The 16,524-nt window shown below is 52.2% G+C and overlaps 1 protein-coding gene across 1 annotated transcript in view; it reads right to left on the bottom strand.

The window, feature by feature from the left end:
- OPRD1 (opioid receptor delta 1) overlaps positions 1-16,518 on the bottom strand; it is a 37,885-nt gene extending 21,367 nt beyond the window's left edge. Inside the window, exon 1 of the mRNA XM_034647906.1 lies at positions 16,244-16,518. Within this exon, the coding sequence (XP_034503797.1) occupies positions 16,244-16,470 (227 nt within the window). The 5' untranslated portion in view covers positions 16,471-16,518. The remainder of the gene's footprint in view (positions 1-16,243) is intronic.
- Between the last annotated feature and the right edge of the window lie 6 nt (positions 16,519-16,524).

Here is a 16,524-nt window from a genome sequence, read left to right as displayed (position 1 = left end):
CTGGTTCTGCTCATGGAATCACAGAGTTTAAAACTAAGCCTTCTGCCTTCCACGTGTTGGAAAATGGCAGGTGTTAAGGGTCCCAGCCTCATCCAGCTGTGGTGGGACCAGAGTGAATACAAGGAAGTGCTCAGCGCACATTGGCCGTTACGGCTGCTTGGTCAGCTGCCTGCTCAGCGCCACGTGGCCATTCCTCGGCGCTCTCATCTTGGGTTGTTCTGGCACACTCCTGAGTATGATCATATGAGGACAGAGGATACCACCCTCTTGGGTTAACAGAGGGCCAAAGACGATGCAGGTCAATTATGCGGTGGGCACCCAGATGGTGCTCAGGCCTGGCCTTCTCCCATCTCTCCAGGCAAGTGAGTGAGGCCAAATCCATCTTCTGTGGGTTCTAGAACCTCAAATCTGTTCGGGTGGATATATGCCCCAGCCAACAGGGCTGGCCTCTGTGGACAGGTATCCAGGTTTGTGCCCCCACGGCTGGCCCCATCCACCCGTATCCAGATGCGGTCTTCAGTGTTTCTGACCTCACCACTCACTGCCAGTGCAAATACCAGCTGAAACTGCACCCCCCTGTCACACATGTCCCCGAGCTGGCCTCCTCAGCTCACAACTGCATTCATCTCCTTCTCCTTCTAAACTGCCCCAGAAATTCCCCGCCCCCTGTACATCCACCCTGTGGGCTAGAGATTCCACAGATACCGTCACCACCAAGCCTTTAATAACTGTGGTGGGTTGAGTGGTGGCCCTGAGAAGGACAAGTCCACATCCCATCCCCTACTGCCTGTGAATGTACTGACTTTACTTGGAAAAGGGGTCTTTGCGGGGTATTTAAGTTAAGGATCTTGAGATGAGACCATCCTGGATTGTCTGGGTGGGGTCTAACGCCAGGGACAGGTGTCCTTGTAAAAGACACACAGGCAGAAGAGGAGACGGCCAGATGAAGACAGAGGCACAGACTAGAGGGGCACAGCCACACAGCACGACAGGTGTGGAGCCACCTGAAGCTGGAGGAGTCAAGGAAGGCCTCTTCCCACGCACCTGCAGAGGGAGCATGGCCCCGCAGACACACTGTGGACTCCTGGCCTCTAGAATTGTGACAGAATGCATTTCTGTTACTTTAAGCTCATGCTATGTCTTAGGGCAGCCCTGGGAAACTAGTAAAGGTGTGGTCCAGACAGAAGAACGGCCTTTGTCACCAGATACACCTCAATTTAAGCCCCAGCTCTGTCTCTAACTAACTGTACAAACTTGGGCAAGTTCTAACTTTTCCCGAACCTCGGTTTGCTCCTCTGTGAACTGGGTATAATGATCCTACCACATAAAGGTGTGGCGAGAACCAAATGAGTTCCTGCCTACAATGTCCCTAGCACACTGCTCATATCATAGCGGTTTCTCTTGTCCAGATGAGGAAAAAGGGCCCAGAATGACACCTGCTTGAGCTGTCCTGGGAGTCCCGGGCTCCCTCCTGACTCCTGGGCTGGCCTTTGGTAACCTGCCACCACTGGGGTGGGACCCAGAGCCCTGTGCTGGAACTTGAGCACCGGAAGAGGCTCTGATCTGTAACACTGAGTTCCAACCTCCTCTCCCACTTTACAGATTGGGAAACTGAGGCCCGGAGAGGGAAGGACAGTTGCACGAGGTGACACAGGGTGTCAATTCCCTGACTCCTGAGAGGCCAAGTTCTTTCTTCTCTACCAAGCTGTCCTTCTAGGAGCTAATGCTCAGATGAGGGCCCAAGGCGGCTGAGGCCAAAGGGAAAGGGGGGGCTCCTGTCCAAGGCTTCAGAATTCCTGATGAGGGCCTAGGCTCTTAATAAATGCTTACATTCTAGGTCCCTGAGTCCAGTGATCAACCAACGTAGGTAGGTCCACGGATGGAACCATCCCCGTCGCCATCATCATCTTCACCATCTCTACCTCAGCAGCTACGCTGACTCAGTGCTTACAAGGGCCTGATGTCTTCTATTGAATTCTACCATGGCATTTACATAGATTAGGCTTATTTAATTACTCCAACGACCCTATGAAATCGCTACTATTATTATCATCCTTATACAGGGGAGGGAAGTGAGACTTGGGGAGTATCGTGGGTTGAATAGGTGCCCCCAAAATTCATATCGACCTGGAACCTCTGATGTGACCTTTTCTGGAAATAGGGTCTTTGCAGACATGATTAAGATGAGGTCATACTAGATCAGGGTGGGCCCTAACTCCACGATGACTGGTGTCCCTATAAGAGGAAACACAGAGACATGCACAGAGGGAACACGGCCATGGGAAAACAGAGGCGACAACTGGAGAGATGCACTTGCAAGCCCAAAGGATGTCAGTGACTGCCAGCACCCACCGGAAGCAAGGCGAGGAAGGAGTCTTCCCGAGAGCCTTTGCAGGGAGCCTGCCATACTTGGTTTCACACTTCTGGCTTCCTGAACTGTGAAGGATACATTTCTGTTGTTGTAAGCCACCCAGATTATGGTCATTTGTGACAGCAGCCCTAAGACACGAATACAGAAGGGTGAATCATCTTGCCAGCCATGGCCTCAAACAGAGAAGCAATCCAGGTCTGTTCAAATCGCTCCACTCCTCAGTTCTCCCAATAAAAGGATTTTTTTTTCCCATCAGGAATATAGAATGTGAGCACTGAAAGGAAAGGAGGCAGCTGAGAGTGTTTACTGAGCACTTCCTCTGTGCTAGCTGTGCTGTTAAATGAGTGCCACCAGTGTGCTCGTATCCCACTGAATCTGCACAGGACCTGAGCTTTGGCCCCATTCTACAGGTGAGGAATGTTGAGGCTTGGAGGGTGGAAGTAACTCACCAAAAGTTCCACAGCTAGGAGTGGCGGGGCTGGGCCTTGGGTCCCTCGGACTCCAGAACCCACTAACCTAACCTCTACCCCATCTTCTTCTCCCTGTGTATCAAGCTCAATCCTTTTGTTTCACAAAGGAGGAAGCCAAGGCACAGCTACAGCAGCGATCACAGAGGCTCTGCCCATGATGGAGAATAAACAGCTTAAACAAAGCATCTGCTAGCCAGCCTGCTGGGGTCCAGTTGGGGCTCCCTCTATTTGTACACAAAGGGTGGTTGCTCTTCCCACTGGCAAAACAAGCCCGCTGGGCAGCAAGGGCTGCAAGCTCTGTCCCTGCCCACCATTTAACAGGAGTGGCAAGTCGCCAGAAATTAATTAGCTGTCTCAGTTTTGGCAAAGGATGAGGAAGAAAAGTGGTTAATTATAACAAGGCGTGTCACGGGAGAAGATTAAAGGCTGGAACCTGTTAATAAAGGGCCCTGAGTTGAACATGAGTGGGGGCCGGGGTGGCCAGGTATAAATAAACAGGGCAGATGCCTGTGCCATTCAGCTCAAGAACAACACGCTCATGGAAGCCAGTGAGAAGCTCTTCTCCATCCCCCTGGCTCTGCTTCTGGCTTAAGGGTGGCTGGGCCAGGAAATGGGGCAGCCAGACACAACAGAGGCCCCAAGAAAGCAGAGCTCCCCAAGTGTAGCATGTTAGCCCACGGTCTCTGGAAATAGGACATGTCCCTCCTACAAACACCTACTGACCTGCTGCCTGAGTGTCAGAGCCTAGGCTGAGGCTCCAGCTGTGAGCAAAGGCTACTCCCTCCTCCTGCCCCCCCCCACACACCTGCTCCTCTGAAGAGAGAGGGAGAGATGAGCAATTGAGTGCTTGAAAAAGTATGTGTGGATGGGGGACACATAGGACACTGTGGGAACACGGAGGAGGGGGGGATCTGTTGGCCTGGGGGTGTCAGAAAAGGCCTCTGGGAGGAGAGATTTACTAAGCTGAGAAGCAAAGGGTTACTCTAGAGAGAAGAGAGGCCTTAGGTTCCCACACATCTTCCCTCTTGTCTTGAGGTTGAAGGATTTTTATTATAGATCCCAAGTACTCCACAGAGAGAACCTCATTAACAAAGTATCGACTAGATATTTAGGGAATACTTAGTGATATCTCTTTCAGGTCAGGGATGGAGCTAGGAAATAGCATGGAAGATGAACAGGACACGGATCCCACCCTCTAGGAGCAACCAGTGGAAAAGGGAAGGCGAACCCTGGAACGAGCAATTACAACTAGAAAACACTGATTCATGACCATGACCATCTACTTGTGTGCGGCTCCCCTCGTTCTGTGCGAGGCACGGACAAAGCCACTTGATTTACATCGTTGTATTTCATCCTCACAACAAAGACTATGGTAAGCACTACCACCGCATTTGGCAGACGAGGGGACTGAGGCTCAGAGAGGCTTGCCCAAGGTCACACAGCCTATAGGCTCTAGTACCAGGACTCAAGCCCAGATCTGTCTGACTCTGTGATGATTAGTTTTATGCGTCAACCTGGCTGGGCTCCAGTATCCACTTATTTAATCAAACACCAATCTCAGGGTTGCTGTGAAGGTATTTGGCAGATGTGGTTAATACCTGCAATCAGTTGACTTTAAGGAAGTTACCCTTGGTAATGAGGCTCAACACTAAGAGCAAAACTGAGGCTTCCCAGGGGAAGAAGAAATTCTGCCTGTTGACCTGCAGCGTCAGCTGTTGCCCGAGAGTTTCCAACCAGCCAGCCTCACCAGAACGCACAACTGCATAAGCTGATTCCTTGAAATATATCCTCCTGGTTCTTTTTGTCTACTAGGACAGACCTGAAAGGACATAGTCTAGGCTAAGGTGCCGGGACCCATACACTCTCCTCACCAGAAAAGGGGCAAAGACACCAGCCCCCAGGGAAGTGTTGTAGAGATGGAGAGTTTCCAAGCAAGGTCCCCTGTATGAAGCCCTGTAATCACCAAAGCACACGTTCAGTTTTGTCGTAGTCGGATTTGATGGATTCTTGATCATTTTGAGTCCTGACCGTCGCCAAGTAAATGTCCCACGGTTCCACGTAAAAATACTGCGGCAAGTTTGTCATTCTTAGTGACCACAGGGTGATACGGGGATGATACGGTTTACCTCTCCTGCCCCCAGTCCCCAAGGAACACTCCTTGAGGACAATGGGCAAGGCCGGCCCTGTGCAGAGCACTTCACATCCATTCTCTCCTTTGACTCACACCCACCGAGGGAAGTAGAGACCCATGTATTCCCATTTTGTTTCATTCCCAGTTTCAGAAGGAAACTGACCCACGGGCAGAGGTGCTTGTCTAGAAGTACAGAGTGGACAGAACCAGGATCCAAAGTCAGATGTTCCAAAAAACCCACGTTTCTCCCCTGTAGGCCTCTGGCCATGCTGGGCCATATCCCTCTGCCTGACACACAAGAGTTTTGCTTTTGTTTTATTTATTAACAATTTATTATTTTAATAACTTTACAACTCAGTCTGCCCTGCTCCACAGCCTCTCCTGATCCCGAGTGCTATTTTAAAAAGTCATTTTTCACAGCTGGAATCAGAGGGTGTCATGAATTCCACCTTCTCGGCCATTGCTTCCCAGTCTCTTTGCACACACGGGCTCTGGGAGTCAAGGGGGCCTCAGTTCACAGGCTGTCACTTACCATTGTGGCCCTGGGGCAAGTGAATTAGCTTCTCTGAGCCTCAGTGTTCTCATCTGTCAAATGGAGAGAAACGTGCTACCAGCCTCAGAGAGTCGGGAGAATTAAATGAGATACTATGTGGAAGGTGCTCAGCACAGAGCTGGCCACCCTGTCAGCACTCTAGAAAGGTCAGCAGTGCTATTTTTGGTGTGAAGTCCTGCAGAGTCAATATGCCATGCTTTGCTGGGATGACAGGGCCTGAGCAGGTGAAGGGAGTGTCTTAGGGCTACTTGCCCCTCCCACAGGACAGCCCTCTGGCCACAGGCTGGGCTCCACTTCCCACTAGATGGGGGGGCATTTCCTAGCACTTCAGGACCATGAGTTTTTGTAACCAAGGGAGACAGATTATCTCCATCTGTCCTGCAGGGGCATGTGGGCTGGCCAGGAGAAGCGGTTTTTCTCCCTTGGCTTAATCCTGTCCCAGGTTCCCGAATGCTGGGAAGTCAGCCAGAAGGCATCATTACCACCACCAACTTCCTGTTCCCGGTCAGGCCCTGAGCTAGGGCCGTACATCACCTCCCTTCCCCTTCCCCTTCTCCGTTCCCCCTGCCTAAAACACTTCCTCTCAGAGGCACCCCTCTGCTGGGTTGTCTCCTCCTCCCTGACCTCACCATATACAACTGCAGCCCCACCATCTCTCTCCCCACTCCTCTTTTAGTTGACCTCATGGTCAACTGTAGCCTTGGCCTTACATCTATCTACTCATTTACCGTCTACATTTCCCCCACTAGAATGTTGGCTTCGTGAGGGCAAGGACTATGTCTTTTTTTTTTTTTTTTTAGATTTTATTTATTTATTCAACACAGCCAGCGAGAGAGGGAACACAAGCAGGGGGAGTGGGAGAGGAAGAAGCAGGCTCATAGCAGAAGAGCCTGACGTGGGGCTCGATCCCATAACGCCGGGATCACGCCCTGAGCCGAAGGCAGACGCTTAACCGCTGTGCCACCCAGGCGCCCCAAGGACTATGTCTTGATCAACTGTGACATGCCCAGCCCCCAGAACCATGCCCGGTATTAGGAAGGGCTGCTGAGTGTATGTTTGCCACAACCCTGCGACGTAGGTGATTTTCTATCACCTACATCTTACAGATGAGAAAACAGAGGCCAGTGAGAAGCAGACCTGGGTTTGAACCCCGATCTCTCTGCATCTGACGGATGCGGCTGCCTTGCCAGCTGCGGGCTCTGCCCCAGGAACCTTGGACTTCTCGGAGCCTGTGAGACGTCAGTGGCCCCCAGGCTGGGTTGCCCTGTACAGGAACCCACTCCCCATACTCCTGGGTACGGCTATTTCTAGCTACCCTTTGGCTCTCCCTTAGCCCAGGTAATCCCAGGAGTGAAAGAGATGCAAGGGGGAACAAAGGGTTAGGAAAGGCAAATTCCAGTCCTGCCTTGGCCACTAACTCAAGAGACATTGAACCTCTCCAAACCTCGGTTTCCTCATTTTTCAGTCAGAGGGGCTGAACTTGACATACAGGCAGCAGAAGACCGGGCAATGGCTAAGAGTGTCTGAGATCAGAATGACCCGATTTCAATCTGACTCTGGGACTTGGAGCATGTAACAGAACTTCTCTGTGCCTCAAGTCTCCTCACCTATAAATGTGGGCAACAAACTCACCCCATATGGGTCTGTGAGGATGAAATGGGATGATATCTATATCTCTCTAAGCAGACTGCCTGGCACAAAATAAGTGTTCAGTAAAGAGAATCATCATCCACGTTCAAAGCTCTATGCCTTGGTGAAAATGTCACCTTGGCAGGGGAGAGGAGTGAGGCCATTTCCGCCTCTCCTTGTGTTGTGTTCATTGGACAGGGTTTTTTGACCTCACAGGACTTTGAAGTTTGAGTTCTTTCAATTTATCAAGACTCAGAAAGCTATAGAAGACAAGAGTCTTCCCGTACACACACACCCCGGCCAGAGACAAAGCTGTTGATTTCTGCAGCTGCACTGGGAGCTATAAATCAATAGAACCCAACCCAGACACCCCATCCCACCCCATATCCCCCAGCTGGTAATAGGGCCGCCGCAGCCTGCATGATGGTAAATTGCTAATTTAAGCCAGGCTTTCTGCTCAAGCCCACGATTATTCCTCTTCCTGTGCATGTTATGATGTTCTGGGTAGCCAATTGGATTTAGAGGTCCCAGGACTCTGAGGTTAATGAAATCATGCCTTGCCCTTTGCATAGCCTCCAGACAGGCACCATCTGCCAGGAAGGGGAAAAGGGGAATCTGAGATCACAGCATCTCTGAATCTCGGTGTGGGGAGAGGAGCCTACAATTATGTTTATCTTTTCTCCACGCAAATCTTCAGTGCCGTGCCTCCATCCAGTGGTTTTCCAGTGTCCTCTTGCATACATTCAGAGATGGGAAGCTCCCTACATTACACAGCAGCCCATACCTATTGGGAAAGCTTTTTTTTTTTTTTAAGATTTATTTATTTATTTTAGAGAGAGAGCATGTGCAAGAGCACTGGGGGTTAGGGAAGGGCAGAGGGAGAGGGAGAGGGAAAAAAATTTAAGCAGACTCTGTGCTGAGCACAGAGCCCGACGAGGGGCCTGGTCTCACAACCCTGAGATCACGACCTGAACTGAAACCAAGTCAGATGCCCAACTGACTGCACCACCCGTGCACCCCTGGAGAGCTTTGACTGTTAGAAATTTCCTTGTAGAAATAATAAGAGGTGTGCACAAATATAAGTATTCAAGAATGTTCACAGGTGCATTGTTTAGATTGGGATAATATTGGAAATAATGTAAGTCCCCCCCAATAGGACACATTCATACAATGCAGCCATCAAAATCATGTTTTCAAAGAATGTTTGATAACATGACAACACACTCATGATATAATATCAAGTGAAAAGCAGCTTACAAAGTATTATATATAACATGATCACTATTCTAATATTGTGATCCTGATATCATTAAAACACACACAGGGGCAAAAAGAGAGAGAGAGATGGGAAAGAAATACAACAAAATGACAAAGCTTTTTTCTTTGTAGTGAGATTATGGGTAATGTATGTCTCTACTTAAACTTCTCCATATTTTCTGAAATAACTGTGTTACCTTTACAGCAAAAGAAAATGTCTAATATTGAGCTAATAAAACTTCCCTATACAATCTACCCAATAATTCCAGCTCCTCTGGGGCTCAATAAATACTGATCGATGGGGCGCCTAGGTGGCTCAGTTGGTTAAGTATCTGCCTTCGGCTCTCGTCATGATCCCAGGGACCTGGAATTGAGCCCCGTGTGGTGTTGGGCTCCCTGATCAGCAGGGAGTCTATTTGTCCCTCTCCTTCTGCTCTTCCCTCCCCCCGCCCCCGCTGGCCCCAACTCATGCTCTCTCAAATAAATAAATAAAATCTTTAAAAATAAAATAAAAATAAACTAATCAAAAGAATGAGAAGTAAGCCTTTGAAACAGACATGATGGAAAATGTTTACTGAGGGAAGCCTCGGTGGCTCAGTCAGTTAAGTGTCTGCCTTCAGCTCAGGTCATGATCCTGGGGTCCTGGGATCAAGTCCTGCATTGGGCTCCCTGCTTGGCGAGGAGTCTGCTTCTCCCTCTACCCCTCCCCACTGCTTGTGCTCACTCTCTCTCTCTGTCAAATAAATAAATAAAATCTTAAAAAAAAAAGAAAAGAAAAAATATTTACTGAAAACTTGCCAAATGCCTGCTTCTGTGCTGAAGTCCTTCACATCATGCCTCATAAACTTCTCAAAACCACCCTGTGAAGCTCTAATGCTACTCCCATTTCACAGATGAGAAAACTGGGGCTCAGGGGCGCCTGGGTGGCACAGCGGTTGGGCGTCTGCCTTCGGCTCAGGGCACGATCCCGGCGTTGTGGGATCGAGCCCCACGTCAGGCTCCTCCGCTGTGAGCCTGCTTCTTCCTCTCCCACTTCCCCTGCTTGTGTTCCCTCTCTCGCTGGCTGTCTCTATCTCTGTCGAATAAATAAATAAAAAAACCTTTAAAAAAAAAAAACTGGGCTCAGAGAGGTTGTGTATGGCCGAGGCTCGCTCTCTCAGTAAACACCACAGCTGGGCCCCAATCCCAGGTCAGTCTGGTTCTGACATCTCGGCTGTCAACCGCTGTCAGCCACGCAGAGGCCTCGGAGGGTTGCAGACAACAATCTGCCCGCTCCTCCCTTCCTCTAACAAGGACGTCATTAACTCTCACTCCATGTGTCTCATGGACAACAGTGCCAGAGTGAACATGGAGTACGTTTGGAGTCAGAAAGACCTGAGTTTGCAGCTTTTGGACTGTGAGAGCCGGCTGCTCCCCTGAGCCTTCCCGTCCTCATCTATCAATAAGAAACTACAGCCCCATTGCAGGGCCATCGTGAGCCTCTGGCACACAGCGGAGGCTCAGGAGAGGTTTCTTGGTACCCTTGGTGACTCTGGGATCACCCCACACACTCTCTGGGGAGTGGGGCAGGCAAGGGGGCAAGGCCAGGAGATACCATAGGGACACCAGCCAGGGCTTGCTTGTTCTCCCTGCTCAGCCTCCCCGGGGCGGGGGGGCAGGGGGATCATATGGCCCAGCCTCCTGCCTCTGGAAGGTCTGAAGGCACTCCGTTGTATATATGTATTTATTTATTTTAAAAAGGACATTGGTTTTTTTGTTTTTAGAGAGGGAGGGGGAGAGGGGCAGAGGGAGAGGAAGACAGAAAGATTCCTAAGCAGGCTCCACACCCAGCACGGAGCCCAACACAGGGCTCCATTTCACAACCCTGAGATCGTGACCTGAGCCAAAATCAAGAGTTGGACGTTTAACCAACTAAGCCACCCAGGCACCCCAGCACTCCATTTTAGAAAGGGGACAACTGAGGCCGGGGTTTCGGTGACCCATCCAAAGTAGCACAGCTCTCTTCCATCGCCCTGAGGTAGCCTCTCGGGTTTCCCCGCATCAAAGCCCTCCCCCTCCATCCCACCCCATGCCCACCCACACCCAGTTCATCCCCTTGAACACCATTCCGCACAGATCGCCTTGAAGTCCTTTTCCCCATGGCCCGTGGCTCAAAGTTCTCTCATTTCCCAGTACGGTCACCTTACTGTGGGACCCGAGAACCCGCCCGGCCTCAGCTCCCACTGTCCAGATCTGCAACTCCTGCCTCAGTGCAACCTCTGGCCCCTGACATGACCATGCTGGCCTGTCTCGGGCCTCTCCTCCGCCCCACTCCCCCTCCTCGCCAGAGCGGTCCAGCCAAAGCTCCGCACACAGCGGGTGTTCCTGACAACCACACCAGGCTGAGGAGGACACCTACTTGTGAGGCGAGTCCTGCTTTTGTCCCTGCACACTTTCCACCTCCACAGCCACCTGGGGCCCCTGGCAAGCACTCAGCTCTGCCCCTGGTGAAATTCCCTGTCCTCTGCAGCTCTCCGAGATCCTGGGAACCTCTCTTTGCTCATGCTGTTCCCTCTGCCGGGAATGTTCCTCCCATCTCCAAGTAGCCAACTGTTCCTGCCACTTCACAACAACGCAGCACAATCAGGCAGGACCCCCTCTGGCTGGGTCAGGGGCTGGCCCTGGACTCCCACAGCTCCAGGAAGCTGGAGGACCTGGCTGTGTGAGAAGCCAGAGGCCATGCTGAAGCTTCAGCTGAGGGTCTGGGCCATGGGAGCTGAGACTGGACTGGCCTGGCAGGGGTCGGCATCAGCAAACGCTTGCTGAATAAGTAGATGTGCAGACGATGCAGGAAGCAGGTGAGGGCCAAAGATGGAACACGGAAACCATGAGGCCCCAGAGCCACGCCTGCCACCGGGAGCAGCAGGGGTATTAGTTAATCACAGCACCTGGCATGCGCTGAGGGCCTACTATGTGCTGGGTGCTGTGCTGCAGCCTTTACACACATGAGCTCATCTAATCCTCCCCCAAATCTACCCTGATCACCCCAATTCTACAGATGCAGAAATGAGGCTCGGGGAGGGCAAGCAGTTTGCCCAAAGCCACACCACTAGGACACGGTCGAGCTGAGGTTAAGACCTGGAGCCTCATTGTCATCTCATGTGGCCTGGGGGCCCTGGAGTCAGAGAGGCAAGGGAGACAAGAAGGTAAGGGGTTCATCCTGGGCCTCCAAAAAAACAAGGTGGGGACTCAGAGCTTCCAATCCTGCAAAGCTGACCCCTAAGCACCTGCCCCAGCAACCCCTGGCACCTCGACAGTAGAGAGAGGGGACAGCCAGAACTCCTCATTGACCTGTCGTGACCCCGCCCCAGTCCAGGCTGCCCGGGCCAGCCTCCCTTCCCCGCTCTGTGCTGCAGGCACTTGGGATGAGAGGGGAACATGCTGCTTTACCAACGTGGTCTTGTCATCTTTAGGACAAAGATGTTTCTGAGCCAGGTGCTATGACCCACGCTTTATAAATGAAGAAACTGAGGTGCAGGGTGGCAATCCAACTCACTAAAGATCTTAGGAGGTGGCAGAGCCTACACCTGATCAGAGGAAAACTCAGAAGAGAGAGAAGCCAAGGGAGAGACCAAGGGCCAGAGAAGCGCAGGGCATGGAACAGTCGTGAAGAGTCAGGCTGAGGCTAATTATATGCAGGGGGCAGAATGTGAGACGGAGGGGTGGTCAGAGACACAGCAGGGTATGAGCCTGCTGAAACCAGGACGGGAGGGAGGCAGGGAGACAGGGCAGGCTAGGGAACAGACAGGAGGCCATGTGGAAAAGCATGGACTCCATTCTCCTGCCTGGATTCTGGGGCAGGCAAACCAGGAAGTCCTGGGCCATGCAGAGGGAAGATATACGGAGTCACCTGTCAGAGATGGGGGTCTGCTAAGCCCTTCACACTCTGCCCTACCCAGTGAGCCACCAATGGAACTCTGAGATGTCAGCCCTGCTCAGGGCACTTACCACCCAGAAAGAGGGGCTGTCAGGCATCTGCTCTGAGGACCCACAGGGTCAGCACACTGGCTGAACTCACACTGTGGGACTTAGTGGTGATGCTCTGCCTGGGGACGAGATGTCCCCAAAAATCCTGCTCGTACTTCACAGAAGCCTTGGGAACCACAGGCTGTTTGTTAAAAGGACAATTCCCAGAGGCCCCTCTCATGCATCCAGAAGGATGAGTGGGCTTCTCAAGTGTGTCCATGAAGTAGGGAGAGGGCCAGGGTGTGGGGGAGGCGGAAATGGAGGGTGCTTCATGATGTGGGATTCTGAGGTTTTTTCTCAGGCCCTCATCCAGGTCAGGCTTCTCGTCAGAGGCTCTTCCTTCAGCTTGTTACTTAGCTACCTACGTACTCCTCATCCTTCAGCTCCTCAGAGGTCTTCTCTGAACTCCCTGACCAGGTGAGACCCCCTCACACACACACGTCGTGGGCTCCCAAAGTGCCCATCTACTCTTCCATCGCCCTCAGTACAAATATAAGTTTGTTAGATGACTAGCTGATGACCGTCATTTCTCCCACCGTGAGGGCAGAGACCGTCTATTTTTTTTCTCACCACTGTATCTCAGCATCTAGCCCAGTGTATCCACAGAATTTTCTTGAATGAGTTAATTCTTTTCATTCCTTCACACAGAGCCAATCCTTTTTCCCAGAGGGGGTAAACGGCTCAGCCTACAACGCTATTAATCCTCACCACAGCCCTGGACACGTTGTTGCTATTCCCACCTTACAGGGGAAGAAATGAGCTTCAGAGAGGTAAAGTCGCTAACCCAAACACACAGCAAGTAAGTGACTTGGAACTCAGGACTTGAACTTAAATATGTCTGGCTTCAGAGCCCCACCTCTGCCACTACGTACCACCCTGCTTTCCCACCCCAAGGGTTTCTCTGGATCTTCTTCCCTTGGAAACCTGCCCCTGCCCCCAACTGCCAGAGCTCAGGACTGACAGGCAGAATTCATTCCTTCAACCATTCATTCTTTCATTCAGCCAATCAACTGATTTACTTACTGGCTGTGCCAAGCCCTGCACAGGGTGCCAGGAAACCAGAGAGGTCAGGGGCTTCTCTCCATCCTGGGCTCCCCTCTTTCCACTGCTCTTGGGACTTTGCCAGCAGAAGCAGGGTACCAGGCAGCTGCCCTATCCTTAGTGTCGCTGTCAGTGGGGAAGAATTAAGTGCCAGCCCCATCATTACCCCTCCCCCCAGGATAGCAGCCTAAAATACTTGGGCCAAATAATGTGTAGGTTCACAATCCTTCTGTCTCCATTGTTCTCTGATGATCTAAGACACGAGGAAGGACAGAATTCTACCCCCTCCTTCCATGCAATTCTTTGACTGTTCCCTACCCTAGGCAGCTCTGGGAAAAGTTCTAGACTTGGAGTCACAAGACCAGGGTTTTAGCTTCAGGTCTGGAGCTAGCTGTGGGACCTTTGGAGAATAAGTCACCCTGCCTCTCTCTGAACCACAGATTCCATATCTGCAAAATGGAGGCAATCATATTGAGGATTCTAACGCCTATCCCTCAGGCTTATAGGTGAGGATTAAATCATTCAGACCCAGAGAGACAGTTATCACATACATGATTGGTCCAGGAAATGTCTTAGCAACATGGGGGCCTATGGGGGCCAGCTACGCTGCTTGCAAATGCATCTGACGATGGGATTTGTGGAAGGTTGGCTGGGAGCAGCCCTAACAAGCAGAGGCCAGAGCATTCCCCAAGTGGACCCTCAGAAGTGAGGGGCCTTCCCCTGGCTCACTGGGAGTGCGGGAGCTGTGCTCATCAGCCCAACAGCCAGAGTCCCTGGAGAAGAGGCTGGGAATGGGATTGAACACACTCTTCAGCACCTAGAGCTCCCCAGAGAGGGCACGTGTACAGAATCTGGAACTCAGAACCTTGGCTATCCTCCAGCCCACCTTCACAAGGGCCACTTTCACCCTCCCTCTTTTAAAAGGCACTAGATCCTAAGGGATCTGGAAAATTCCTCCTCTTCATCACACAGACAGCTTCCATTTACTGGGTCCAGGCACCAGGCCAGCTGCATTTTATATGTTTGCTCACTGACGCTTCACAAAACCCCTGTTGAAGAAGGTTCTATTATTACTCCATTCTATAGATGAAGAAACTGAGGCTCAAAGATAAATGATGTACCTAAGTCACAGAGCCAGTTCATGGCAGGGCTGGAATTCATACTCAGGCTGGCCCCACTCTAAAGCCTGTATTACCTCCAAAGACAAAGTGGGGAGAACCACTGACGAAACGCACAGCAAAGATCAATCCTGCCTGTGCTTGGGGGAATTTTCCCACGGTAGCTGGTAATGAGTCACTGAAAGCACAGGAAATTGTGCCCTCCACTCTTCCTGGGGGAGCAAAGATGCCAAAAACTCCCTCAACACCCACACACCCATCCAGTGCTCCAACGCACAACACTGTCCTGCAGAGATCCCAGACTCTGGAATTCAGACTTGCACCTGAGGAAACTGGGGCTCTACTCTTCAGACAGGGAAACTGAGACAGATGGGGCAGATGGTGGGACAGGGGGACTGGGGTGCTTACTGTGATGGGCATCAATGTCTGGGTTGAGACCACAGTTCATATCTGAGTCTGACCTCTGAGTCCACAATCTGCCCTCTGCTCTGCTGGGTGGCACCACAGCCCGGAGAGGTTTAGGGCTGCGCCCTCGGTCAACCAGCATGGATGACCATTTCCAACTATCAGTAAATACAAGGGCATCTTTGTTGTTATAAGGATAGGAGTTTCCCTGCGATCCTTTTTGCCCATGTCTGAGCTGGCAGAACTGGGTCAGGAGGTTGTTTCCAGGCAAGCGGATGGTGTTTTAGATTCTCTGAGAAAGTCCCAGCACTCTACATAGACACCAGGAAGAGAGTTTCACTTCCTGAGGTGAAAGCACAAACTCCACTCCCGCCCAAACAAATCAGTGCTGACTCTAGCAGAAAGAAAAGCCTGTTACAGAAGAGGAGAGAGTGAGACCAGGCATTTGCGAGGGGCTGAGACTTCGCTGATTCACATCCAGAGCTCGAGACCAGATGGCATCGGAGGAGGGAAGCAGATGACTGACTGGCTGGCCACAGCCCTTGCCCACTGTACCCAGGAGCCACGGGCTCCCCCTCAGCAACCGCACACACAGATGCACAAACACGGGGCTCTCCTCCCCCACAACTGCCAGGGAGTTGACAAGAAACACAGTCACATAGTCACAGTCTCATACAGGGAGAATCACCAACTGACAGTGCGGGACAGGCACACACCAACACAGGAACCCCCTAGAGATGGTCATCAAATGCGACTTGGTCAATGTCCCCACAGCATGGTGCAGACACCCAAGCACTCCCGCGTCCCCACACCCGCGTGGAGAGCCGGCTCCCCAGAAGCCCACTCCCAGGAGGCTTTAGGAGGTCCAAACACTCAATACATTTGTACTGTCACCAACACAGAATCACCCACTTGCAAACTGTGACAGACACACTAACTGTGGCCAAACTATCCCACAGAGCCTCACGCAGAAGCAAGGGGATGCGAAAAAACGATCCAATGTTATTTAGTCACACACACACACACACACACACACACACACATATTCTCTCTCTCTCTCTCTCTCTTTCTCTCTCTCTCTCTCTCTGTCCACACTCTCCACCGTCCTTCCCTCCGTGGAAGTGGTCTCCTCGCTGGGCTCCGGGCTCCCCCTGCAGGAAGTGCGGAGGCGCGGAGAGCCCCGGGTCCGAAGTCAGGGTGCCGGGTCCGCGGTCCCCACCCTCGCCCCGGGTGAGGAGGGGGGCCAGGCCGCAGCGGACTCACCGGACAATGCCGAACATGACGAGCATGTTGCCCAGCAGCCCCACGGCGCACACGGCCGAGTAGAGAGCGGTGATGGCGATGGCCAGGGCGAGGGACGAGGCGCTCCGGGCGGCCGGCGGCCCCGACGCATTGGCGCCCGCGCTGGGGAAGGCGCTGGGGAAGACGTCCGAAGCGTTGGCGAGGAGAGGGGGCTGCAGCTCGGCGTCGGCGGAGGGGGCCGGCTCCATGGCGGCCGGGCGGCGGGCGCCGCGTCCCTCCCCGCCGTGCGCCCTGGGCAGAGA

This window comes from Ailuropoda melanoleuca, chromosome 2 (assembly GCF_002007445.2).
Source record: "Ailuropoda melanoleuca isolate Jingjing chromosome 2, ASM200744v2, whole genome shotgun sequence".
Taxonomy (NCBI): domain Eukaryota; kingdom Metazoa; phylum Chordata; class Mammalia; order Carnivora; family Ursidae; genus Ailuropoda; species Ailuropoda melanoleuca.
Note: the sequence above shows the minus strand (reverse complement) of the source record. Positions and strands in the feature narration are given on the sequence as shown.